The sequence below is a fragment of the Tympanuchus pallidicinctus genome, unplaced genomic scaffold (assembly GCF_026119805.1).
Source record: "Tympanuchus pallidicinctus isolate F22 unplaced genomic scaffold, pur_lepc_1.0 scaffold1, whole genome shotgun sequence".
NCBI lineage: Eukaryota > Metazoa > Chordata > Aves > Galliformes > Phasianidae > Tympanuchus > Tympanuchus pallidicinctus.
Window position 1 is genome coordinate 3,784,871 of NW_026294618.1, and position 25,916 is coordinate 3,810,786.

Sequence of the window (25,916 nt, forward strand, 5' to 3'; positions counted from 1 at the left end):
TCTCACCTTGAGAAAGAGCAGAGTTCCTTTGTTAACTCTTTTTAGCATCATTCACCAAGCACCATGGTGTCAGCATTGCTCTGTGTTCCTTCTTAAATGGGAACAGAGAAGAGAGGTCAGCAAAGACAATGGCTGACTCCAAGGCAATCCAGGCAGAAGTAAATCTGAGAATTAAAAGTAAAAAGGTTACGAGGCTTTTGTTTTTGCTGCATGAATGTGGTTTCAAGGCCAAGTGCTCTCAAATCTCTGAATGACAGAGCAAACCAAAAACACAGTTTTCTGCAGAGCCTGATTTGGGATCTGAAGGGTGATCACAGAGTCACAGCACTGCTGGGGTTGAAAGGGATCTCAAGAAATCAAGTCCAACCCCTGCTAAAGCAGTTCCCTACAACAGATCACATAAGTTGGCATCCAGATGGGTCTTGAATACCTTCATAGAAGGAGACTCCATCACCTCTCTGGGCAGCCTGTGCCAGTGCTCTGTCACCCTTACTACAAAGAAGTTCTTCTGCATGTTAGTGCAGAACCTCCTATGTACAAGTTTCAGGTCATTGCTCCTTGCCCTGTCTTTGTGCACTGATGAGAAGAGCTTAGCTTCATCCATTTGCCTCCCACCTCCCTTTAGAACAGCAATCTAAAGCTATCTCCATCAGAACATTACTATTTTTTTTGTTATTTTGAAGATGCAGAGATAAGAATAAACATGACTGAGCATAGACCAACTGGCTTTCCATACCCTACAACAGGGGTAGGCGATCTAGAAGTGACAGAAGCAAATCTGAAACCCAAACCGGGCTACAACCACCCACCTACAAAGCACAGCCCAGACACTTGCCTATGCCTTGCTAATGTTTAAGTGTGCTGTATCTGCTTGTGACCAGCTGCCTACTGTACAGAGCAATTGGAGTAATCAGCAGAAAGTGTAGATACAAGTGTCTGAGAGTCACTGCACAGAATGCCAAGGGATGGATCTGCTTCAAATGATCCATCACTCCTGCAGCAAAAGGAAAGCCTTCAGCACTCACGAGCATCCTTCTGCAACATGGACCAGAGTACCTACGTGATCTAACCAAGGATGACAAAGCAAAGACATCTGTGTAGAACTTTATTAAAGTAGGCATCACCCACAATTTGCAGGATTTGAAAAACAATATTTCCAACTTTTTTTTTTTTCCCTGAATAGGTAACAGCTGCAACACTCCAATGTCATGGGAAAATCTAAGCCCAGGAGTCAGCCTTCACACTGGTAGAAAAAGTTGTGCACTCTGTATCACGTCAAACTGGTTTAGTACAGAAAGTACTGCAGCAAAGTCACAACAGAAGTTACAGGGAAGATATGCAAAAAGAAAACAGGCATCATTGGTCACAGGTTAAAAAACAGAATGCTCTTAAATTAGTCAGCAACTTTTGGTAAACAACACACTGTTTAAAATGCCAAAGGTCTGATTTTCACCTGCATTTTTCACCTGATTTTTTTCCACCTGCACTTTAACAACTTAAAGCTTTTGTGCAATGCCACAGTGAAGGACAGCTTGCTTCAGAAGAAAGGGGATTTTTCGTTCTTCACTCCTTTTAGCATCAACTAGAGCTTTGAACAAGGGCAAACGGAGTGGGACCCCGTGAATCAAAGAAATGGAATCAGACCCATCAACAACTCTTTGGCTGGTTTCATGGAATGGAGGACAAGGAGCCCCTTGGCACTGATTTAACGAGGACTAGAATGGCCAAAACTTCTTAAATCCTTTTAAGCCCTTTATCTGAAGGATTGGTGTAACAGTTTAATGGCAGACAATCCTGTTCTGGCAGGGCAGAGGACAAAACCAGAGTCCAACTATTCTTGGATGGTATGAACAAGTCCAACCTTGCTGGCCCATTGGCCCAAATATCACACTGGAACAACATGAGAGCTACAACAGTGGTGAACATTTAAAAACTTGCCTTTTTCAGAAATGTAAACATCATAAAGAAAGTTTTAAGAACAGGCCACAACCCTACAGGGGTTTTGAGCTTAAGTACTTGGGAAACGCACGCTTTGCCAACAGATGAAGCAGTAAGATGCATACAAAACCAAGAGACACAAGTTTAATGCATGTTTAAAATGATTTCTGGTTTTCACCATATCATTTTGGAAGGTTACTTCATGAGAAAACCATTTTCCCTGTAGCATGTGGATTCCCTCACAAAGTGACAGAAACCAGGTCACATCAGTTAGCCACTAACTGAAGAAACACTGCAGGGTTACAGAGTGAAGCAGGCTCACAGTCACCAAGGCCTTGCCACAGAAAACTTGGTGAACAACACAGACAAGAAAACACTGAATGTAATACCTACAAGGGCAGCTGGAGTATACAAGACAAAAAAAGATGGAGAGCTTCATCTAGGGGATTTCCAGTCATTTTGAAAATGGAAGTTATTTTTTCTTTGGAAAAAGCAGAACACAATCCAAGTTTCCAGATGTTGCTTCTCAAGGCATACTATATTCCTACAGCAGCCCGTGGCTCAGATTCAAGACTGCTGTTTTACCTTAAAAGGCTTTCCTGTCTCTCCAGTCTGCCATTTCTCACTTTCAAAGTCTCATGAGTAGCTTTTGGATACACATATCTTCTCTGCATCCTTCTACTAAGATTCCCTTGTTAATCCCAGAATCTCCTGCGCATTAAAGTCAATGAGCAGAACAGGCTTAACTGTAGCTAGGAGATGGTTTCAGCCTCTGGAATCCTCTCTGAAGAACAGAAGTGTACCACAGTTACACATAAATAGCATCTACAAACACATCTGCAGCACATACAGAAGCAGCCAACATGAACAGATTTCAAAGGCTGGCCTGACTCTAACGTAAATAAATCTCCATCATCAGCCCAACTTTAGAACTTGCTCCAGGCAGCACGTCACAATGCTAGCATAGCAAACAACAGGGATAACCAGAAGTAGCACTAATTAACAATAACCCCAATCCTGGGCATTGTCTTCTTGAGATAAACCCTGAATTCTCATAAATGTAACAGCTTTCTGCATTTTGGATTTACTGATGTTAAACTGATGGCAGCAGCATTTTGAAGTAGTAGGAAAAGCTCAGCTTGTAAACCCTGTCATTTTTAAAGCACAAAGAGAATTCAAGTTATATTCCTCTTCACATTCATAGGCATTATAAGAAAGAAGTTACTTTGTATGCCCTACACACGGTATGTTTATACAGTAATATATATAAATATGAAACACTAACCAAAATTTGACTTCAAACTAGAGTTGCAAAAACCCTGCCTGCAATTTGGAAACGTCAAGTAGCTCATTTCTCTCTTCTGTAAGCAGAGAGGAAAGGATCATAGATTACTATGATCTGATAACCTCCACTAGGGAAATGAAAAACAGTTTTAACACAGTGGGATCTTCCTGAAACATCAGGTTTTCAGTACTGCCCCTTGTTGTTTGCTGGATATGAGGCAGAAAGAATGACTGGAGATTCATGCTTTTTGTTCCTAGTTCCTTGAATGTGAAAGTTCTAGAATTCTGTACTATGGGTGCTTGGAGACAGCACCTGATGATGTTGTTGATCAAACAGAGCATTCCAGCTACACTATATTTCTGCCCAACTCCATTGCTATTTGGGAAAGCTAATAATTGACATGCTTTTAAGACTCAAAACTATACAGCTCATTTAGCCATTTCTTCCTGGTCCTCTGTGGAAATCTGGAAACATCTGATAAAATATTTCAGTTAGCTTGAGCAATCCTGGAATCAGACCCAAGGAAGCTAAACATCGTAGACACCAATTCAGGGAGGTCATAATCATGTTTCCATCCCCAGTCTCTCCGGGCATTGCTGTCATCAAAGTTCATTGGCCAGCTGTCAGCTGCAGTGAAAAGAACAAGAAACAAGGAGCATAAGGCTTAGGAAAAAAATAAATATCACAGAGTCATAGAATGGCCTGGGTTGCAAAGGCCCACAGTGCTCATCCAGTTCCAACCCCCTGCTGTGTGCAGGTCACCAACCAGCAGCCCAGGCTGCCCAGAGCCACATCCAGCCTGGCCTTGAATGCCTGCAGGGATGGGGCATCCACAGCCTCCTTGGGCAACCTGTGCCAGTGCCTCACCACCCTCTGGGGGAAAAACTTCCTCCTCATATCCAACCTAAAACTCCCCTGTCTTTGTTTAAAACCATTCCCCCTTGTCCCATCACCATCCATCCTCACAAACAGCCGTTCCCCCTCCTGTTTCTACGCTCCCTTCAAGTACTGGAAGGCCACCATGAGGTCTCCTTGGAGCCTCCTCTTCTCCAAGCTAAACAAGCCCAGTTCCCTCAACCTTTTCTCACAGCAGAGCTGCTCCAGCCCTCTGCTCATCTCAGTGCCTCCTATGGACCCACTCCATGAGCTCCACGTCCTTCCTGTACTGGTGGCCCCAGACCTGGAAGCAGTGCTGCAGATGGGGTCTCACAAGAGCCAAGCAGACAATCACCTCCCTCTCCCTGCTGGCCACCCCTCTTTCAATGCAGCCCAGAACACAGTTGGCCTTCTGGGCTGCAAGCACACATTGCTGGCTCATGTCCAGCTTCTCATCTACCAGGACCCCCAAGTCCTTTAAAAGTAGTACCTTTAAACTCCAAGGTGTATCATCTCTGGTCATTTGAACTACTGAAGCTTATTTTTTGACCATAAGACTTGAACTTTACAGTAGACAATTTCCCAGTGCCTCAAAGGAAAAACACTTCCGTTCCTGACGTACAGCCACCCAGTATTTCCCATTACCCAATATGCAATACCCACCTATGGCCTGCCTGACCGCATCCACATTGTAGGTCACCTGAAGCTCAGGAACGTGCTTCTGCACCTCTTGAGCCAGCTCTTCAGGAGTGAAACTCATGGCACTGATGTTGTACGTCCTCATGCTCAGTGCCTCTGCAGGGGCCTCCATGACCTCTAGAGTTGCTTTCAGACAGTCATCAATGTACATCATAGGGAGGCGGGTGTCCGGCTTTAAGTTGCACTCGAATTTGCCAGTCTTAATGGCATCGTGGAAAATCTGGACAGCATAATCTGTAGCAAAGTAGAATGGATGTGTGTATCTACCTTAGTCTGTTCTTCCCATCATAACAGTCAACAATCTTCAGATTATCACCGAATGGTTGGGTGAAGGGATCTCATGGATCACGAAGCTCCAACCCCCCACCACATGCAGGGCCACCAACCTCCACATTTCACAGCAGCCCAGGCTGCCCAGGGCCCCATCCAACCTGGCCTTGAACACCTCCAGGGATGGACGGGGCATCACAGCCTCTCTGGGCAGCTGTTCCAGCACCTCACCACTCTCATAGGAAAGAGCTTCCCCCTGACATCCAACCTCAATCTTCCCTCCTTCAACTTAAAACCATTTCCCCTTGTCCTGCTGTTATCTACCCTTTCAAAGAGTTGATTCCCCTCCTGTTTGTAGGCTCCCTTTAGGTACTGAAAGGCTGCCATGAGGTCACCCTGCAGCCTTCCATTCTCCAAGTTGAACAAACCCAGCTCCCTCAGCCTAACTAGATTACCTCTGGTGTCCCATCTAAAACCCAGCAGAAGTGTTTGATTTACAAGATACAGCAGAATGTGAGAAGCCATCTCAAACTGTCTTGAAGTCATTCTAGCATTTGCACATTGCAGCAAGACAGCAGACTTGAATTTGTTTATTTTAAAGAAAATGGTCTCACAATGAGCATGACTAAACCAAACTCTCTCAGACAGTGCTTAAAGACTACCAAAGTACACCCTAAGGTAGCGATGGACAGAACTGTCACAACTTCCAGCTGAAACAGAATCTCTACACTGAATCTTTATTAAATTCTATAAACAGACTGACTCCATTGGCTTATGGATTTGCTGTTCTTGTCTGAAACATTGAGAAATGCACACAAACAACTTACCAGTTGTTCCCCCACCAGGCTGAGAGTCGGCAGATATGATTCCTGGGTACCTCAGGCAGCGAAAGTCGAGGCCATATCGGTAATGGTAGTACTACCAAGGGAGGAGAGAAGCAGTTTTACACAACAAAGCTAGGCCTTACAGCTCACTGTTTCCACAGGAACAATCTCTCACATCTCTAACCTTTATTCTGTGACCTTCCCTTTACAGGGAAAGAAGAGGAGGAATTACTGAACAGTCTATACTCCCTATCAGGCAACTGAGCTGTCTGCTTGTTCTCTTCTACTCTTCATCCACATCATTAGATCATAGAATGGTTTGGGTTGGAAGAGATCTTTAAGATCACCTAGTTTGATATGGATTCATATGGATCATATGGATATATGGATCAATATGGATTGACTTTTAACACTGGGACTAGATTCAGCATTCAAAAGTTTCTGGTACAAAGCCAACAGAGAAATTCATAGAATGGTTTAGGTTGCAAGGGACCTTTGAAGGCCATCTGCCCCACTCCCTGCACTGAACAGGGACACACAGCTCCATCAGTGCTCAGAGCCCATCCAGCCTGACCTTGGCTGTCTGCAGGGATGGGGCACCACCACCCCTCTGAGCAGCCTGTGCCAGTGCAAGCCTGTACACTCTCGTGGCTCTGACTGTGCAGAACTGAGGGTTTTTGTTTGTTTGTTTGTTTTACTTTTTGGCAAAAGTCACCATTGCCTACTGCGCTTTCCCAATGCTTTGTGTGCTTTCATTTATGCAATGTCATTCACATTGGCAGATAAGGAAGGGAGGTCAAAGTCAAAAGAATGAGAGAAAGAAATGGTATTGAAACTCAAATTGGCCAGTTTCTAATTCTTAGTGCTTATTCCTACAAAACTCAAAAATACTTTTTGTTGCTGCCTCGGGCTGCTATAGAGTACTGAAACATAAAGGAAGGAAACGGAGGTGGAAAACCCACTACAAATCGATGGAATTCTCCCAGAACTTTAATGGAAGAAAAGTTCTCACCTCTCCCATCAGTTCAGCATGAACCTTGGAGACACCATAGATGGTCCTTGGTCTCTGAATGCAGAGATCAGGAGTTGGATCTCGAGGAGAGGTGGGCCCAAAGGCTCCAATCGTGCTTGGAACAAAGAGTCGCAGATTATGCTCGGCTGCAATATCCAGAACATTGTGTAAACCTGGAACAATATCAGGATTTATCAGAACACCCACTGCACTTCCTCAAGCCTCTATAGGAAGCCTAGAGGAATCAAGAATTTGAAACCCTTGTCACATACCAGTAATATTTACAGCTCTGGCCAAGGGGACGTTTGCCTCTCCAACAGCACTGAGCAAAGCGCTGTAGTGGAAGAGCCACGTTATGCGGTTATTCACCACTATCTCACGTAGATTCTTGTAGTCCAAGATGTCTGAGTAGATGAAAGGCCCTAAAAGAACGGAGCCAGAAGGAAAGTGAGCACCAAGAAGCATGGAAGTCAAGACGAGCTCAAGATGAAACTCAAAATTGCTTCTTTCCCATCCCTCCACTTGGGATTTGACTGCACAGCAAAACAGACTCCGGTACCAACAGCAGCCAATACGTTAGGAAACAGAAAGGAGAAATTAAGGTGAACTGCCACCTTCTCTTCAGTAGATTGATTGAAGAACTCCTCTTTTACCCAGTCAGTGGCATGAGAGAAGGAAACACTCAGTATTTCCTATTCAAGTATCTACGTACATTATTAAGCTGTGATGAGAAAGAAGAATCTATTCAAGTTTAATAGAAACACAAGAGTCCAAAAAACATGTTCTACACTCAGCTTAACATCTAAATTGCCTCAGAATGGAGGCACAAAGCAGGCATTTCATTTACAGCATCTTCCCTCCAAAAGAATAAACATCTCTTTTTTTTTTACAGCAGGAGCCCAAAAGCCAACTCCAACTCGATCTGAACACTCACCCTGGTCAACAAAGTGGCAAAGAAACAGTAAAATAAATGCAGAGAAAAATTACTTAGAAAGAGGGAATAACTAATAGATGAAATCCATGTCTGGGCAGGATTTCAGAACAGGAAGGTACTATCCAGTAGTTTCAAGCAGCAATTTGCTCAGTAAGCCACGCATATTCAGACTTTGGTAAAGTCAGTGTATTTTTCCATCTGCTCCCCCAGGCACTTACCACTATAGAAAACATGATCTGCTGGCTTTCGAATGTCAGACAAGATCACATTGTTCTTTCCAAATCGTTTCCTGTAGAAAAACACCCACATGGTACAGTGAGTCCACAGCCTTCACAGTAACTCATCAGTTGCTCTTCTGCTACTTCGATTAGCAGGAGCAATAGCAAAAGGAAAGCAAATTCTTCAGTGAATTCAGTTGCTCTACTAAAACAAAACAGACCACCACCACTTTGTCTTTAGTACCAGTATAGTGCCTTAGGAAATCTGTACATTAGTTCTAGTAGTCTTTCTATTGAAAAAAGACAAATCTTTCAGAAAATAAGTTCAGAAGTTCTTCCTGCCCTCCTCTTGCTGAAAATTGTATGCAGAAAAATCTATTCCCCCCCCCCGACACCAAAAAGCCACTGGGCGTGCTGTAACACCAGCTGTTTTCCTATCAGCAAGGTAAACAGAACTGATAAAGTAATCTCAGCCTTGTACTGTTCTAATCAGCACAGTCTGGGAAAGCAAGCCTGATGGAATCGGAGTGCAGTGCAGCCTTCCATGATTTGTATGACTTCAAATCTATCACAGAAATGGTTGAAAACATTCAAACTGCAGCACGGCATCAAACGCGGCTCACTTTTACCACAGTCCAAACACTGCCTGCATGCAAATTACACTCTGGAGCTGAGTGAGTATATGGACAGTGATGAGAGCTCATAGAAGTTTGGAAAAAATAAGTTTGTGTGTGTGTGAGGTGGAGGAACAAGCAGCAGCAGAAGGGATACACTTCGTATTTACTACTTTTGATGCATCAGCCCATCTTCTGCCAATTATGAAACGTTAGGGTACACAGTCTTGAAGGAAGTTTTATTTCTGTTTGCACTGCACTAAGCAGGGCATCTTCTTCCTGCAGCAGATTCACTAAAACTCTCATAGAGAAAAAGGTCAGCAGTTGTTAAGTGCAGTTGCTGGGCAGTTAGCGAAGATCCAGCTTTCTTCACGTGGGTGTTTGTACTCCTTTCCTCTCCCATAGCACCTATATAAAATCCCAACCTTTTTCTCTCAGGCAGTGAAACACAGCCTTATTTGGCTGCCCACACTCTGAGGATATTGGTTCTGAATACTCCCATTGAACTAGGAACAAGCTGAACTCAGTGGTCAAACTCTCAGACAAAATTATTTTGGGAACCACAACCAATGTACACACAGAAAGTACGTCAGTGAGCATAAACCAAGTACAGAAATGTCAAGAAAGGCAAAAGTTTAAGGTTATGTACAAAACCAAGCACCAAAAAACTCCAATTTCTCAGCAGGATTCTTTGAAAAGGAACTTCCCTGAGAATTATTGCTTCTCAAAGTTGAAACTCAAGTTTGAATTCTTCAGTACAATGGAGTAAAAAAATCATAATGTACCTGAGGAGCTTAGCAAGTCCCACACCAAGCTGGCCGAGCCCACCTAAAAGACAGCACACAGGAGACAAAACAGAAGTGGCATTGAAACACAGCATCCCAGTATTACATGCATCACATCAGAAACAATCTTCTGACAATCATAGAATGGTTGGGTTGGAAGGGACCTCAAGGATCATGAAGCTCCAACCCTCTGCCACAGGCAGGGCCACCAACCTCCACATTTCATAGCAGCCCAGGCTGCCCAGGGCCCCATCCAACCTGGCCTTGAACACCTCCAAGGATGGACGGGGCACCACAGCCTCTCTGGGCAGCTGTTCCAGCACCTCACCACTCTCGTAGCAAAGAACTTCCCCTGACATCCAACCTCAATCTCCTCTCCTTCAACTTAAAGCCATTTCCCCTTGTCCTGCCATTATCTACCCTTGCAAAAAGAGTTGATTCCCCTCCTGTTTGTAGGCTCCCTTTAGGTACTGAAAGGCTGCAATGAGGTCACCCTGACCTCATTTTCTTCTCAGAATCAACGTTTTCTTTGAGAACAGTTTAGAACTCAATTGTTTTTAGTGGATTTCTGGAATAAAAACTGGAAACAAGTTCGCAGAATTGTAGGTGTTGGAAGGGACATATAGAAATCTTCGAGCCCAACCCCCTGCACACATGGGGGATTCACATGGGATTCAGATCCTATTACCATACAGGAAAGACCATAAAAATTCCAGAAAGTTTTGCTTATTTTTTGGTCTAAACATCTTTGCTTCCGTTATTCAGCTCACTGGGGAGAGAGGAGAGGAGTGTGGAACTCCTGGAGCAGGCACACAGTTATGACAGGAATGCTGACCTGTAATTAGCACCCGAGGATGATCAGACTCGGAAAAAGAAACCGAGTGAAAGCTGGCATCAGAGGCCACCTGGCGGGGTGAGATGCCAATGCATCGAACAGGCACGATGGAAACTCCACATCCACAAGCAGAGCTTTGGAGCAGCTGGCTGACAGCTCTGCTCACGTTTCTAAGGATTGGCATCTTCCTTCTTCAAGCACGCTGTGAGAACAGGAGAAAATATTAGTCACAAGTGACTCAACCATGCTCCTTCAGAATACTCTTTAAAGAGGCCTGATGCAATCCAAACCCCAGCTGATGTGCCAACCGAGAGCCACGTCTGCTGGAAGCAGCCTGGGAAGGAAGATGAATAGAGGTAATGTATTTACCAGAGAGAGCACAAGAAAACATCCACAGCCCCAGCACAGGTTCCAGTGGAATGAACATACAATTCAGTTCAAATTTAAGCCTTGTAACGCTAGAAACCATAACTTCAAGTACAACAGACAGCAAATGCAGAATTCTTCCTTAAAATCCTTCAGACTTTTAACTGTCTTATCCAAAATGTAGCTTGCTTGTGATCACATTGTCAATTAAGTTCTCTTCCTGTTGTACACACAAGCAAGAAATACAGGAGGATGGAAGGCCGTAACAAGAAATGACAGTAGCTAATTGCTGCAGGTGTCTTCCAGCACCAATTCAGAGTAAGCACAGAAAAGCAAGCAACCTATTAATTACAGTGTTCTTTTCACTTACAGCAATACAAAGATGGGGAATTTTCTGTTACTTGTAGGGGTCCTACTGAAGCTATTTGAACACTGTTCCTGGACTTCATCTCAGATGTGACTCATTGCTATCCAAGAAGCTGTGAGACCTCTCTCCTACCTCCATTCTCTAGTATTGATGAGCACAGCTCAGCTTGCAATGCTGCACTGGAAGGCAGCCCTGCAGGGAAAAGTCCTGGAGGACACAAAGCTGAACATCAGCATTGCACAAAGAAGGCCTCACAGGATACCTGATCCATAACATTTTCCCTGACAGCACCTCAAGCAGTATTTTACACTTTGAGCTCTAGATGCAGAGTACAGTAAATAAAATTTGTTGCTATTGAGAATGCCACAGTGGGATCAGGTCAGTTTCCCACTCACTGAATTAGTTTCTCCAAATGCACTAAACGCACAGGCTTAACAGGGGAATTTATGTACAAGTCCAGACTGATCCAAAAGAGCTGTAAACATCCTACACCAGACACAGAAAACCCTTCAGTTAGCCAAGCAGCAAAACTGAATGCAAAAAATGCCATTTATGTCATGCATTCCTTCCTATTTTAAATATAAGAGGGAAAAATCAAGTGATTAGCTGCTGAAATCATAGAACAGCCTGGGTTGAAAAGGGCCACAACGTTCATCTACTTTCAACCCCCATCCTACATGCGGGGTCGCCAACCACCAGACCAGGCTGAAACACTGCAGTGATTTCCCCCCACCCCCCTGATTTAAACCAACAACCAACACTACGTTCAAGCATTACACACGACATTGCAGAATGCATTCCCCCCTGTACTCACCTGTCCCTCAGCCGGCAATAGGGCAGAAGCACACTGCAGACTGCAATTTATAGGACACTGCCTCTTTAGGAAGCCAATCAAAAGGAGACAGAAAGTAGGAGTTGTCCCACAGCTAAAAAAAAAAAGAGCATGAGGGTGAGAGCAGCAGGCGGGGATATCGCTTGGTTCACATCTGCTTGGTTCGGAGATGTCTGCAACGTTATGATAGAGGGGCTGGAGCTGACAGATGCATCCCACCCGGGGTCGTAACTGAAGGATGGGTTTCGAGCCAATGGTGGCAGCGCACGGAGCAAAGCTGTGCTGAAAGGTGAAGCACAAACAGCCCCTGGATAGCAGAATTTTCTGGATTTTGTTAACTGAAAGCAAAGGGAGGGGGAAAAGAGGGGGAAAGGAGAAGCTTACGGGCTGACACGGAGCAAATCGGAGCGACCCCCGCTGAGCTGTTCGTTACATAACAGGCAGGCACCTGTCACTCACCTTACCACAAAAACATGTTTATGCAAGCAGCTTTCTCCCGCATTAGTTACCGATAGAACGTTACAGCGATAAGAAAGATAAGAAACTCGCCAGGCCGTTCTGGAAAATCCCATAAGGGGCAGAAGAAAGGGAGGAGGGTCTGAACGCGGCCGTCCCTCCCCGCCTCAGCCAGCGCTTCCAACCAGCCCCGGCCCCGCGGCCTCCCGGGGTTGGGGGGGGAGTGGAAGAGGAGGTGGAGCTGAACGCGATCCAGCGGGGAGGAGAGCTTGGGGGGGGGGGGGGGGGGTGACGTCAGAGTGACGCAAACTGGGTGTGACGTAATGTTGTCCCCCCCTCCCCCTCCGAGGAGCTCTGAGATGGGCGGCTGGGGGGGGGGGGGGGACGACGACACCGTAAAGAGGTGAAGCACAGTCAGGTGAGGCGGACCCTGGGGAGCCTCCGGCTCCAACCGCTCTCTGGTTCTGTGAGGAGGCAAACGGGTGCAGAACCGCAGAATCATTCAGGTTGGGAAAGACCCCCAAGGTCACCCAGCCCACCCCCACCGTGCCCACTGACCACATCCCTCAGTGCCACAGCCCCACATCGAACCCCACCAGGGACGGTGACCCCACCACCTCCCCGGGCAGCTGTGCCACTGCATCACCGCTCTGTAGGAGAAGAAATGTTTCCTAACATCCAAGCTGACCCTCCCCTGGCACAATGGGAGGCCATCACCTCTCGTCCTATCACCATGATTTGGGAGCAGAGGCCGATCTCACCTCACCACAGCCTCCTTTCAAGAGCTGCAGGTCACCCCGAGCTCCTCTTCTCCAGGCTGACCCATCCCAGCCCCCTCAGCCCATCACACTCGTGCTCCATGTCCCTCACAGCCCAATGGCTGTTCTGTAATGAAGGGCCCAAAGCCGAGCACAGTGCTCACCAGCCGTCCATCCTGCATCCCAGTGGTGCTGGCAGACGCCTTGCTTGTGAAAAGAAATTAAGGATTTGTATCAGTCTGGAAGGTGCAAGGCCAGAACACCAAGCACCCTGTAACGCCAGGCAGCCCTAAGGCTTCTCCTTGCCCTAGGATCGCCCCCTTGAAAGCATGACTTAAAATAATATTTCTAACCACAGAACATTTTCTGATATGGCTGCGAGGTAAGAATGCCACAAAGCCTGTCCAACTGTGAAAAGGATGGGGCTAATTCAAGGAACGGTGAAGAAACTTCTCATTGGGATTGCATTACCTCTGTCTCAACTGCTGCTGAGGATAAGTGCTGCTGTTGACCCTCTGGGTAGAAGGAAGGAGCAGCTACCTGTGCACCCAGCAGAAAAGCTTTTGGTTAAACAACTGCTGAGGAAGGCATGGCAAATCATAGAATCACAGAATGGCCTGGGTTGAAAAGGCTCATCCAGTTCCAACCCCTGCTGTGTGCAGGTCACCAACCAGCAGCCCAGGCTGCCCAGAGCCACATCCAGCCTGGCCTTGAATGCCTGCAGGGATGGGGCATCCACAGCCTCAGTCAGTGAGTTCTGCAAGGTTTACATACTTTGAAGTAAGACTATTCAATAATCAGTATACAGATGGAAAATCCTCCTGCCTCCAAGAAGGACTTTGCACAGATGTTCAAGGGCACGTTTATTTATCAAGTAAAGTGACAGAATGGTTTTCAAGTAGAAGAAGGGAAGAAGGGAATCAGAAGCTCTATAATGGAAACAACAGCAGGGCAAGGTTCTTCAAGACCCTAGTAGTTATCTTCTGACTACTGATGTCATGATTTAACATATAAATCATAGAATCATGGAATGGTTGGGGTTGGAAGGGACCTTTAAGATCATCTTGTTCCATTTGCTTGTCTACATAGAAGATGAAAAAGTAAAAGCTGGAAGGTATTTTATCTCCCATTTTCCCCGCTGCAAAGTTTAAAACCAATTTATGGGCAGAAATGAGTTGAGATGGAAATGCCGTAATCTAGGAACCACCATCTTACAAAAACATAGGTGACATTTCAAAAAGACATGTTTAAATGTGAAATCCTGGCCAAAGGAGGAGGCTTGTTTGCCTTCAGGAACACCTTCAAACACCCATAGCACTGCTGAAAGGAGAGCGTTTGAGGGTAAACATGACTCAAGCAGTAATCATCTATAAAAGAAAAATGATAAGCTCACCACCATGAACATGACTCCATTGTAGGAATGACAGGCAGGTGGGTCCAGCCAACAGGAAGGGCCCATGCTGGGCAAATTATTGAAGTGTTACAACTAAATAAGAGTCATTAATGCAGTCAGGTTCTTTATGCCTCAGTGCTCTGCTTAGTTAGTGGCTTTGGAAACCAGCATTATCAGAAAGTTCATTTGCAAAGCTCTGTCCTCATCCACTTGCTGTGGGTGGGCAGGTGCTGCTCAGCACTCGGACAACCAAGCAAACCAAGTTCACCCTGCTCCATTTCTGTCTCTTAGCAGCAGTTGTTTCCCTGCAGTTCTCTCTGAGATCTCTGCACTCTACAGCTGAAGGAATTTCTGAACCAGACACAGCAACTTCACATTAAGTCTTTGCAGTCGTTCTCCTCTATAAACTCCTCCATACGCTTTCAAACTCAGGTAAGCCTTTGTTATCCATAGTGGATAATATGCCTGCTTCACATATAATTTTGTGCCCTCTAATTATGTGTAGCTAAACTGTTATGCAATCCCCAACCTGCCTGCCAAGGGGTGAAATTCATAAGAAGGAGGGAAGGGAAAAAAGCCTTATAAACATCTCTGTGGTAAGCTAATCTTATCTCTGAGTCTTTGTTCTTCAAGTTTACTCGGGGAATTAATATTGTTCATGTTTGTGCAAGATAGAAATGCTTGAAGTAAGGAGGGAAAAAATGTGCATTGTTAGAAGTACAGCTCAACAGAAGTAAGAAAGGGTCTGGAGTACTGGAAGCTGTTTGTATAGTTGCAGCTGCAAATAAGACTTGTGAGGATTGGCTTAGGAAAATCACAGAATAACAGAATGGCCCAATCTGAAAGGGACCTCAAGGATGATGAAGCTCCAACCCCCTGCCACAGACAGGGCCATCAACCTCCACATTTCATAGCAGCCCAGGCTGCCCAGGGCCCCATCCAACCTGGCACTGAACACCTCCAGGGATGGACTGTGAAAAAAGAGATTCTATGAAGATCTGCCTAAAGATGGGCATCACTGACTGCATTCGGGACTTCTGTGGCCCATCAAATCAGTGCTCGAACAAGCATGGTGTCCTGTTTGCCAGAAGCTTCTTTCCTTTATCCTACTAATTCACATGGTCACAATGTCCTCTGTGAAAGGAGGGAACATATGTGTCCCCTGACACCTTATGCTGTCAGAAGTCACCAGCTCCCTCAGCCAGGAACAGCATGAGAACTTTGATTTAGGAACAGGATAACCACACTGAGCCCTGCTTCTTAGGATAGAAAAGCCTGGCACAGCAGGATGCTGCTAAGACTCTGAGAAAGTGTGATATGAGATCAGCTTTAAGTCCAAATACTTTGCACAGGCTGCTCCATGCCCTCTAATCCTTCTGGATGCTCAGTAAGAACTTGTTGCGACATACGGCTTTGCACAGGAGTGTCAGGAGTGCCTGGACTGCAGCAAACCATGTCATGTTCGTGGGTTTCTGCAGTTTTGCCCAAACAAGACCCCTTTCTATAAGGATGCTCTGCTGTGGCCTCCAAGAAATACACAATGTTATCCGTGCTGCCTCCATACTATGTTGCATCAATGTTAATCATATTGATTTGGGGAGTGTCTCTGCATGAGCCCCGCCAGATGGGACTGCCTTTCAGTAGGTGTTTGCAAACAAGAACAGACTGTTCAGGACATTTCCTTTAAGTAACCCAAGCAGACAAGGGCAGGGAGGAGTACAGCAGCAACAGCACGTGACTGAGGAACAGAACAGGAGATTGCAGCTCAGCAGTGGGCAAAAGAGAAGGAATGAAGAGACAGTGCTGGAGAAAACAGGCAGAACTAGCATACTGAGGTACCAAATGACTGTGGGAGCTGTGTGCTGCATGCAGTCATTTCTCAATGGAGGCTGTCTTTGTGGGGCTGACACGAAATGCATCCAACCCCTAGGAGCCCATTTCACAAAGATGTGTTTGGGGGTGAGAGAAAGGATTTGTGGAAGTTGCATTCCCTGATGTTGATATAAAATGCATAGGAACGCGTATCAAACAGTTTCTTTCTCCAGAAGGAAAAAGAAGAGGCAGATTTTCTAAGCAAGAAGCACACCAGGAGCTCTGGAGGATTTGCACAGGGGAGACAGTAGGGCTCAGATGACACAGTCCTAGGGCTGAGATCCTAAAACCTACTGAATATTTACAGTCTTGCATTCCCATCTTGCGCAGAAACCTACCATTCACATGTTTCAATTAAAAAATAATCTGCAGTGGATACTCCCACCTATCCCAGCTCAATATACCTGGTATCACATGCATTCCCTTTCTCAGATCGCTTTAGTTTTCACTTACAGAGTCTAGCATTATCTGAGTGCTGATGCTGAGTGGGACTTTGGTGGACAGAGAGCTCCCTAACTGCACTGTATGGCCTTCAGCTTAAACAGCAAGTACATCAATAGGGTGAGTTTTCTTCTTGGAACAGCAACGCCCATCTCCTGCACAAAATCAGCCAGCAGACTCTTGTTTGTGATATGCTTGAAGCTACAGAGGGGTTTCCTGAACTGCTCTATCAGCTGGGGATGTAAATGTGAGCCACTGATAGGGCACGTGTCCAATTTGGAAGCACGGTGTATAACTGCTCTGCAGGCAGCTAAAACACGAAGTAATGACTCTTACAGGTTCTGTTCCATGAGGATCCTCTTGATTGAACAAGTTTGGACACTGGTTTCTGCACCTGAGATCAGCCAAGTGAATCATTCTGCTGGGCAGAGGCACTTTGGACTTTACACATCCATGAGCTGCTGAGCTTGATGGAGAAGGGGAAACCATTTACTTGTGATATTTTCCTATACAGCAAAACCTGGCCCAGAAGCACTGTAGAACTCAACAGGTCCCAGTCTGCCACCAGTAAGACTGATCTGACATCAGTAAGACTGCAAGCACTGGAAACCACATCCTAACAAAGGGAAAAGAACTCTTCACAGCTGTTCGTGCACAAGAGACACTGAAAGGATGCAACACTAGAAAAGGCAGCAGAAGTTTGAAGGTAAGGATTAGCAAGAGAAAGATCAATTAGATTCTACAGCCGTTCAATGTCTGGGCAGTCAAGGGGAATTGCTGTGGTGGTACAATTAATAATCTTCAAGGCAAAGTAACTAAAAAACCATTCCTTTCAAATAAAAGCTAAGCCTGCGATTGTTTCCAGTTGCCCACTTGTAAGCTAACACTCCTACAGGCTCCACCAAGAGCCATCTCTCCATATTGTCACTTAATTCACTGCCTGATTCCTTCTTAACAGCTGTTGCAATTAACAAAGTACTTCAGGCGTCCTTCCCTCGCAGGGATGATACCAGGCTTTGTTAAGACTATAATTATTCTTTGGAGTCCATCCCTCCAGGGATGGATACGTGGCTCTGTTAACATTGGAATGATTTGTTCCCCTTCATTTTTTTCTTTCCTGAAGCTGTACATAGGTTGGGTCTCTGCAATCAGGTGAGAGAGAACTGGGGAGCAAAGGGGTAGAGGCTGTCCAAATGTTCTCTCACCATGATTGTTGTTAAAGCTTTTGTCTGACCTATCTTAAATTGTACTGTAATGATTACACACTTGGGGTCCTTATGTTCTCTGACAAACAGCTCTTGAGAACACGGGCTGAACCAGGCAATGCTAATGGAAAGCAGAGAGAGCATGCTATAGCTTTTCTGCAAAAACTGGAACCAGGTCACTCAGTTCATGTTACCAGAGACCTGTATGACCAGCTCACTCACTTGGGTAAGCCAAGAGCCATCCTGACTTACACTTAGTGAGAACAGCCTTGACTTCATATGGTTTATGACCTTCAGACCATAACAGCCAACACCAATGAGTAAATTGTCAATTCCGGATACCACAAGCTCTTGTTGTCACCTAACGTGCCACAGAAGCCATAAAGAGTCACTAAGAAAGGAGGGTGAACTTCAGTTTGGTGACAGCTCAGCCACAAAGACCATGAATAGAACAAACATCTTCCCCCTGTGGCACTGAACTGTTCTAACCTTGATGTTCATCATCCCCAGCAGATCTGACGTGGGCTGTGCTTGTGCACAGGAAGGTGTCAAACTGTGTTGGCAGGCGAGAGAAAATCTCCCAGTCAAAGCCATTCCCTCTGTGGATGACTGGCATTGCTGTGGCACCCAAACATGTCACAATGGATTGCTATTTCCTTGGAGGAGAGGAGATGGAAAAGATTTTCTCGAGAATCCTTTTTGTTGTTGTTAAAAGAATGACCTCATTCTTGTGGATTTCATTAGATTTGCTTTGCCTTTCTTTTTCCCCCCAAAACAAGAGGCAGAGAGCTGTGCGAGCCATTGCTGCAGTGACTTGAACATCATTCACCTGGCATCACTCCAGTTCTTGTGAGCTCATGCAGTGTGGAAACACAGGTGTCAGCCCCTCAGGTGGGTGAGCAGGAGACACGCTTCTGCTGGTGGCATCCCCCTACCTGGCTGTTCAGCACAGTGTAAGGCCACTGCCTGCAAAGCAGCATTTTCAGCTGGTTGGAGAGAGGAGAGGGTTGTGCAGCAGGTTCTCCTCCAGCACTGCAGGCATAAATCTTACAGACTGCAGTGGCTGCAGTCACATTTCTCTGTGTAAGGGGAACGTGCAGCACCCTGCACAGGAATGCTGCAGGATAAAGCCTCCAGCACTCCCTGGATGCTTTTGTCTTGTTACCTTCTACCAGTCAACATTTTGTTGTGAACACAGAGTAATAACCCTGCAAGGACCCTGTAAAGACAGCAACAAGATGTGGGATGTGTGAATGCTCTGATCTTTTACACCCATGATGCTCATTTCCACCATTACAGTAAAGGGGTTTTGCAAGAGAGGTGAGACAGTTAATCACTACAGAGACCAGGAAGCCATGCATTAATAGCAAGGTTATATATTAGGACAAACTTTTAGATATAAGAAGTCCTGGAAAAGATAACTTGGGAAGGAAGCAGAGTTTCTGTCGCCAAGAGATTTAAGAGCAGGTTTGGTAGACCTCCATCAGTGACAACGCACATTCAGTGGATCTCATTTTGACACAGCTGAGGAGGCTTAGAGCCTGAATCTCGCCATGCTTGCCACTTCTGCTGCTCTGAAGCCTTTGCATTGTAGCTCTGCCTGCATATAAACTGCCCTTACAGTTCTAAGATCATAGAATCATAGAATCACAAGGTTGGAAATGACCCATAAGATCATCTAGTCCAACCGTCTCCTCATCACCATTGCCACCACTAGCACTAAAAGATGATCTGAGGGCTGGAGCATCTCTCCTATGGAGAAAGGTTGAGGGAACTGGACTTGTTTAGCTTGGAGAAGGCTCCAGGGAGACCTCACTGAGGCCTTCCAGTACTTGAAGGGAGCGTATAAACAGGAGGAGATATGGCTGTTTACAAGGGTAGATGGTGATAGAACAAGGGGGGAATGGTTTTAAACAGACAGGGCAGGTTTAGGTTGGATATGAGGAGGAAGTTTTTCCCCCAGAGGGTGGTGAGGCACTGGCACAGGTTGCCCAAGGAGGCTGTGGATGCCCCATCCCTGCAGGCATTCAAGGCCAGGCTGGATGTGGCTCTGGGCAGCCTGGGCTGCTGGTTGGTGACCTGCACACAGCAGGGGTTGGGACTGGATGAGCACTGTGGCCTTTGCAACACAGGCTTGTGATTTATTTCATAATCAAGCAGTGCAGAGAAGACAGGGAATAATTTTTATCCTGAGAATATTCCTAAAAGGACATTGCTTCTGGCTTTGAAGGTTACACAGTCCTTGAGACCAGCTTGTAGGAATTCCAGCAAATGGATTTGTTATTTCAGGGATGGAAACAGCTCCATTTGTTTCCTGCACACTTTCTTACACAGACCCATTTCTGCACTGCCTTCCTTCTTTCTGTCTAAGCAAACAAAACGGGTGGAGGATGCATCTAACACATAAGAAAGGTACTCTGAGATATGCACGCACAGGAAGAATTGTGCCCTAAGACACCCTTCATGCATGTTTGCCTGTACAGAGCTGTAATGTTTCTAAGAAATCCACCACAAGCTGATGTTTGCCCTTAACCAGGTTTTTCACACCCCTGTAGATACACAGAGCTCACAGTGAATGGGCAAGGCTTTAGTTCAAGCTGACTTTCAGTTCCCTTTTGCTGATTTTCCCAGTTTCCTCTTTACTGGCCTTGATAGCATAGTTATCTACACAGGGATGAATTTGAAGCAAGTTCTGGAAACGAAAGGCACAATTAGTGCACAGATAAGTGTCTGTTGTAAGCAGGAGCAGCATCCCAGGCAGCTCTTAGGCTTGTTTGTAGGAAGTCTTCTCCAGTTTCAGGCTGGATGGGATTCTGAGCACCTTGACCTAGATGTAGGAGGCCTTGTTCACTGCAGGGAGTTGGACTAGATGGCCTTTGAAATCTCTTCTAATGCAGTTCTATGATAAATCACGGTCTGCTTTCCTGCAAGTCTTTCTCCTACTAAGCAACGCCCAACCTGGTTATTAAAACAAGCTTCTACAGGTCTGTGCTGAGCAGATGTTGCAATGCACTAAGGGTTAAGGAATGCATGCTGGGAAAGGTTAAAACCAGGCTATTTTAAGCAAAAATTCAAACAAAGACTCAAACTAAGTTTATCACACACAACAAAGAACCACGGACATAAAGGCCACTGGACAATTTAATTGCCCTCCTCAACGAGGACTGATTGCAGCTTCCAGTATTCAAAGGGGGACAATAAACAGGAGGGGAATCAACTTGTTACTCGGGTAGACAGTGATAGGACAAGGAGGGATGGTTTTGAGCTCAAGGAGGGAAAGTCTAGGTTGGATGTCAGGGGGAAGTTCTTTACCATGAGAGTGGTGAGGTGCTGGAACAGCTGCCCAGAGAGGCTGTGATGCCCCGTCCATCCCTGGAGGTGTTCAAGGCCAGGTTGGATGGGGCCCTGGGCAGCCTGGGCTGCTGTGAAACGTGGAGGTTGGTGGCCCTGCCTGTGGCGGGGGGTTGGAGCTTCCTCATCCTTGAGGTCTCTTCCAACCCAACCATTCTGTGATTCTATGATTGAAGTTCTCCTGGATCTGGCCTTCCAGGGAATAGCCGGGCTGTTCAGTGGGTCATGAGCTGCTGCCAGCAGAACACACAGTGAGATTTAAAATTCCATGAGAAATAGGAGACTCCAATGGAAAAAATCCAGACAATCCTTTCCTTATTTACAGTAAGGAAGAAAAGCCTCGAGCTTTCCACCACAAGCCTTCCACTAGAGAAGACACTCCACAGTCACAGATACACCTCTTCCTTTGTCCATTCCAACAGCTCTAATTCTGATAAGTTGCCAATCCAAACAGCATCCATCTCAGGCTGGCATTCATCTGCTGCCCTGCACTTTGAGACAACCATTGCAGCTGGGATGCGTTGCTAAGCTTTGTGTATGGAGAGATCCCTTGGTGCTAGGGAGGTTTGGAAGCCACAAAAGGCAAAACAGACAGCTTTGAAAGACATCTTTGTGCTACCATTTTTGTAACTTAAGTGTGCTGCCAGTGCAATGAGATATCTTCCTGAAAATGGGAAGTGACCATCTGATCTGAAAGGGGTGGAATACATGGTGCTTTTCTCTCCTTAGAGTGAATCACAGAATGATAGAATGGCCTGGATTGCAAAGGCCCACAGTGCTCATCCAGTTCCAACCCCCTGCTGTGTGCAGGTCACCAACCAGCAGGCCAGGCTGCCCAGAGCCACATCCAGCCTGGCCTTGAATGCCTGCAGGGATGGGGCATCCACAGCCTGGATCAGCCTTAGAGTGCTGATGGATTGCAGAGTTTCTTAATGAGTGTGTCAGCACATGCACTATTTTTTCCCAGTACACATGCAGTTATCATATGAACAGGGCAATGAATACACCTCTTTGTAATCATAACCTACACGTATTGAGTAGGGAAGGCTCTGCATCACTCCAGTCCCTTCCTCACCATCACAGACAGCTGAACAGAAGTGACAGGAGCATCAGCTCCCTTAAAGGGTCACACTTCTGCAGTGGAACAAAGCAGAAAAGGAAACAGACTTCGGTTTCATCTGCTAACATAACGAAAGTCTCTCTGTTAGGGTCTCAACACCTGGTAAAAGCTATGGTTGCAGTCTGCCAGATCTGGGATTAGGTGCACAACTGCTGAGTGCAGCCAGTGGAGGTTATATTGTGGCCCAGGGAACCACCACGTTTCACATCTTAAAATACGTAACCCTCATGAACAGACTTGAGAAAAGCCTGCTAAATGCATATCAGTGTATTTTATGAAATCTGCAAGAGTCTCCTGGATGTAAATCCCGCATCTCTGAAGCTCTCTGTTCAATTAACCTCAAAACTTCGACTTGAAAGCAAAGCTGAATTCTGGCAGAAAACCCTGGGGGGGGGGGGGGAACTTAGGGAGAGAAAAGATAAAATGCATTTAAAAATGAAATCTAAAATGGCTATCTTTGCAAAACAGAGCCATTAGCACAGCTGCAAAATCATTTGTCAAGTGTGTGCTTGATGCACCAAGAAGAGGCAGAAGCCTTTCCCACAGCCTCCCCAGCTGCTAACATGGAGCAGAGCAGCCTCCAGCAACGCGTGGAGTATCAGTGAAGATCAGCATAAGGATTTAAAAGTAGTTCTTGCTTTTGCTTGAGGGTAATAAGGCACTGCAGTGGGAGTGGGGGAGAGGCAAAAGATTGAGGAATTCCATCTCCCATATGGTATCACTAGATAATCTTTATGATTTGGCACAATGCTCCATCCCTGCAGGCATTCAAGGCCAGGCTGGATGTGGCTCTGGGCAGCCTGGGCTGCTGGTTGGTGACCTGCACACAGCAGGGGTTGGAACTGGATGAGCACTGTGGGCCTTTTCAACCCAGGCCATTCTATGACTCTGATTCTAAAAAGAAGAGCTTGTCAGCTCAAGCAACTTGGGAATTTTTCATACACAAAAAGAGCAATTTCAGGAGGAAAAAAAAAACAGAGTTGCCCTTGGGGATAAAAAGGGATTTCACGTACATTTTTCAATTTTCTTCTCATTCCCCATTAAGTCAAACATCAGCATTTTCTTGAACTAACCCAAAGTGTTTCAAGCCCTGTCAGTGTTAAGCTGCACGACTTCAGGCCATTGCCTGCCTGCATCACACTTTGGGGTGTCGTACATTCAGAGCCTTTCCAAAGCAAATGGGACAACTTCACTTCATACTCCTCACAAAGTATGGCTCAAGCATTTGGTCACTGAAATCCCAAAGGAAACATGAGTTTGAGAGTATTAGGAGAAGACAGCTCCATAGTGATCAATGAGTATGACAATCCAGATATGGATTTTGCCCCAAGAAGTCACTGCAGTGTTTGCAGCTGAGTCAGGAAGATCCCACATCTTCTTTTGCTCCATCCCTGGAGGTGTTCAAGGCCAGGTTGGATGGGGCCCTGGGCAGCCTGGGCTGGTATTGAATGTGGAGGTTGGTGGCCCTGCCTGTGGCATGGAGGTTGGAGCTTGACGATCCTTGAGATCCCTTCCACCCCAAACCATTCTGTGATTCTGTGTTCTCTTCTTACTCATCCACTGTTGATGGTTGCTGGAAACGAGCACAGAGCTGCGTGAGCCTTCATCCTGACCAGCACGGCTGCATTTATTGCTTTCATGAAGCCAGCTCAGCCCTGTGTCCTGCTCTGGGGAGCTGCCTGGGCAGCATCCAGACCATGAAAACCCAGCACAAAGAGTCTCAAAGCACGGTGCGGTTCAGTGACCTGAAACCTTCAGCTCAGCAACCAGAAAGGAAACCTGAAAAAGTGAACTGCTTTTGTTAAAAGTACCAGAAGTAAATACTCTGGCAAGCCTAACTACTTCAAGAAAAAAGACATACATGGTACATAAATCATCTATGTATGTATATTTTTTGAGTTCTTATATTCCAGTCAGGATAAAGGCCAACCTTAAACTAGCAGAAGCAATTTCCCAGGAGGGAAACCTTTCACAGAGCTCTGCTAGCAAAAATAAAACCCTCCACTGCACACACATCTCCCTCACCAGAGATCAGAGATGGAGCCAACCACCTGTGACAGCTATTAATCGCATCCCTTAACGCCGGCTGGGCAGGACGTGGGCATGGCTTAGAGGACGAGAAGGAAACCCTACACAAAACACTGGTTTGTGCTGATTGCAGTAGGAAAAAGCATTTCAGATTCACTGTTCAGCCTTTTCAAATGGATGAATGCTTTGTTGTCGAATCTGCCAAAAAAATCCCTGGCATTTCTTGGAGATAGGAGATTCAAGTTGGTTCAGGATTGGGATTTTTTGTTCGTTTTTAACAAATAGAAAGGAAGCAATGAATGAAATGGCTTTCAGATAATTATAAAGTTAAAAGTAAATGGATTGCCCTGAGAGTGAGTGCTCCATCCCTGCAGACACCCAAGGTCAGGCTGCACAGGGCTCTGAGCTGTCTGTCCTTGTTCATCCATCGCACTGCAGGTGGAGTAGATGACCTTTAAAGGTCCCTTCCAACTCAAACCATGCTAAGATTCTAACCAAAGCAAGGCTGACCACTATTTTGTAGAATCATAGAATCATGGAATCATAGAATGGCCTGGGTTGAAAAGGCCCACAATGATCATCTACTTTTTTTGGTGGTTATGTGCAGTGTTGCCAACCACCAGACTGCCCAGAGCCACATCCAGCCTGGCCTTTCCAGGGGTTGCAGCCTTTGGGCACTAATAAATATCCACTTTTTGGAAGCTGAGCTTGCAATGCATAGATATCTCAGAAAACCACAGTGCAACAGAAGTTGCAGGCAGAAAATATTTTGCTAGCTGCAGAAGCTGAGTGCTTGCAACTACGGGCTCCCGAGTGCCTAAATGAGTTTGAAAGAACTGTTAAGCACCATTCACAAAAAGAGCTGTCTCTCTTAAATGCTGTAGCAGGAAAATAAACTCTGCAGAGCCTCAGAAGTGCATTTAAAGCCCTTGGGGATGCAGTGCTACAGGTGCATCAGCAGAATTGCTCCATCTGCTGCGAACTGTGCAGCATCTTCAGCAAACCAAGTCAAACTCACACACCCTGCAAAAGAACACCTCCATTGGGTTCAGTTGAGCAGAAGGGCTTTTACTGCTCAAGAAAGATGATGCACAGAGCATCTGAATTGCTCACCAGTGGTTTTAACATGCATGTCTTAAAGTTCAGATCTCTTCTTGATGAGCAACTGTGCCAGGATGGTAGACTGAGAAAGAAACAAGAGGTTTACATGTTGTCCCGAGGGACATGGATTAGTGGGAAATGTTGGTGACAGGTGGATGGTTGGACTGGATGATCTTAGAAGCCTTTTCTAATCGTGGTGATTCTATGATTATAACATTAGTAACCATTTGACCTCCTCCAGCACCAAAAGAACCATCCGGAGGGTTGAACTGGCATGAACACAAGCTAGAGAGAACTTGCAGCAAGCTGGCCTCTACACCACCCTGTCCTAAAGGT

General features: G+C 45.8%; 2 protein-coding genes across 2 annotated transcripts in view; one reads left to right on the plus strand and one right to left on the minus strand.

Moving 5' to 3' along the window:
• XKR6 (XK related 6) overlaps positions 1–25,916 on the plus strand; it is a 433,654-nt gene that overhangs the window by 174,687 nt on the left and 233,051 nt on the right. The gene's annotated exons all lie outside the window — the stretch shown is intronic.
• LOC128085594 (L-threonine 3-dehydrogenase, mitochondrial) lies at positions 1,089–12,331 on the minus strand. The gene is made up of 10 exons (XM_052693241.1): positions 12,315–12,331; positions 11,838–11,949; positions 10,291–10,492; positions 9,456–9,498; positions 8,057–8,127; positions 7,177–7,326; positions 6,905–7,077; positions 5,896–5,986; positions 4,763–5,032; positions 1,089–3,850 (listed from the first exon to the last, which is right to left on the minus strand). Exons 3-10 carry the CDS (start codon positions 10,472–10,474, stop codon positions 3,711–3,713), a joined length of 1,122 nt encoding a protein of 373 aa, XP_052549201.1. The 5' UTR covers positions 10,475–10,492; positions 11,838–11,949; positions 12,315–12,331; the 3' UTR covers positions 1,089–3,710.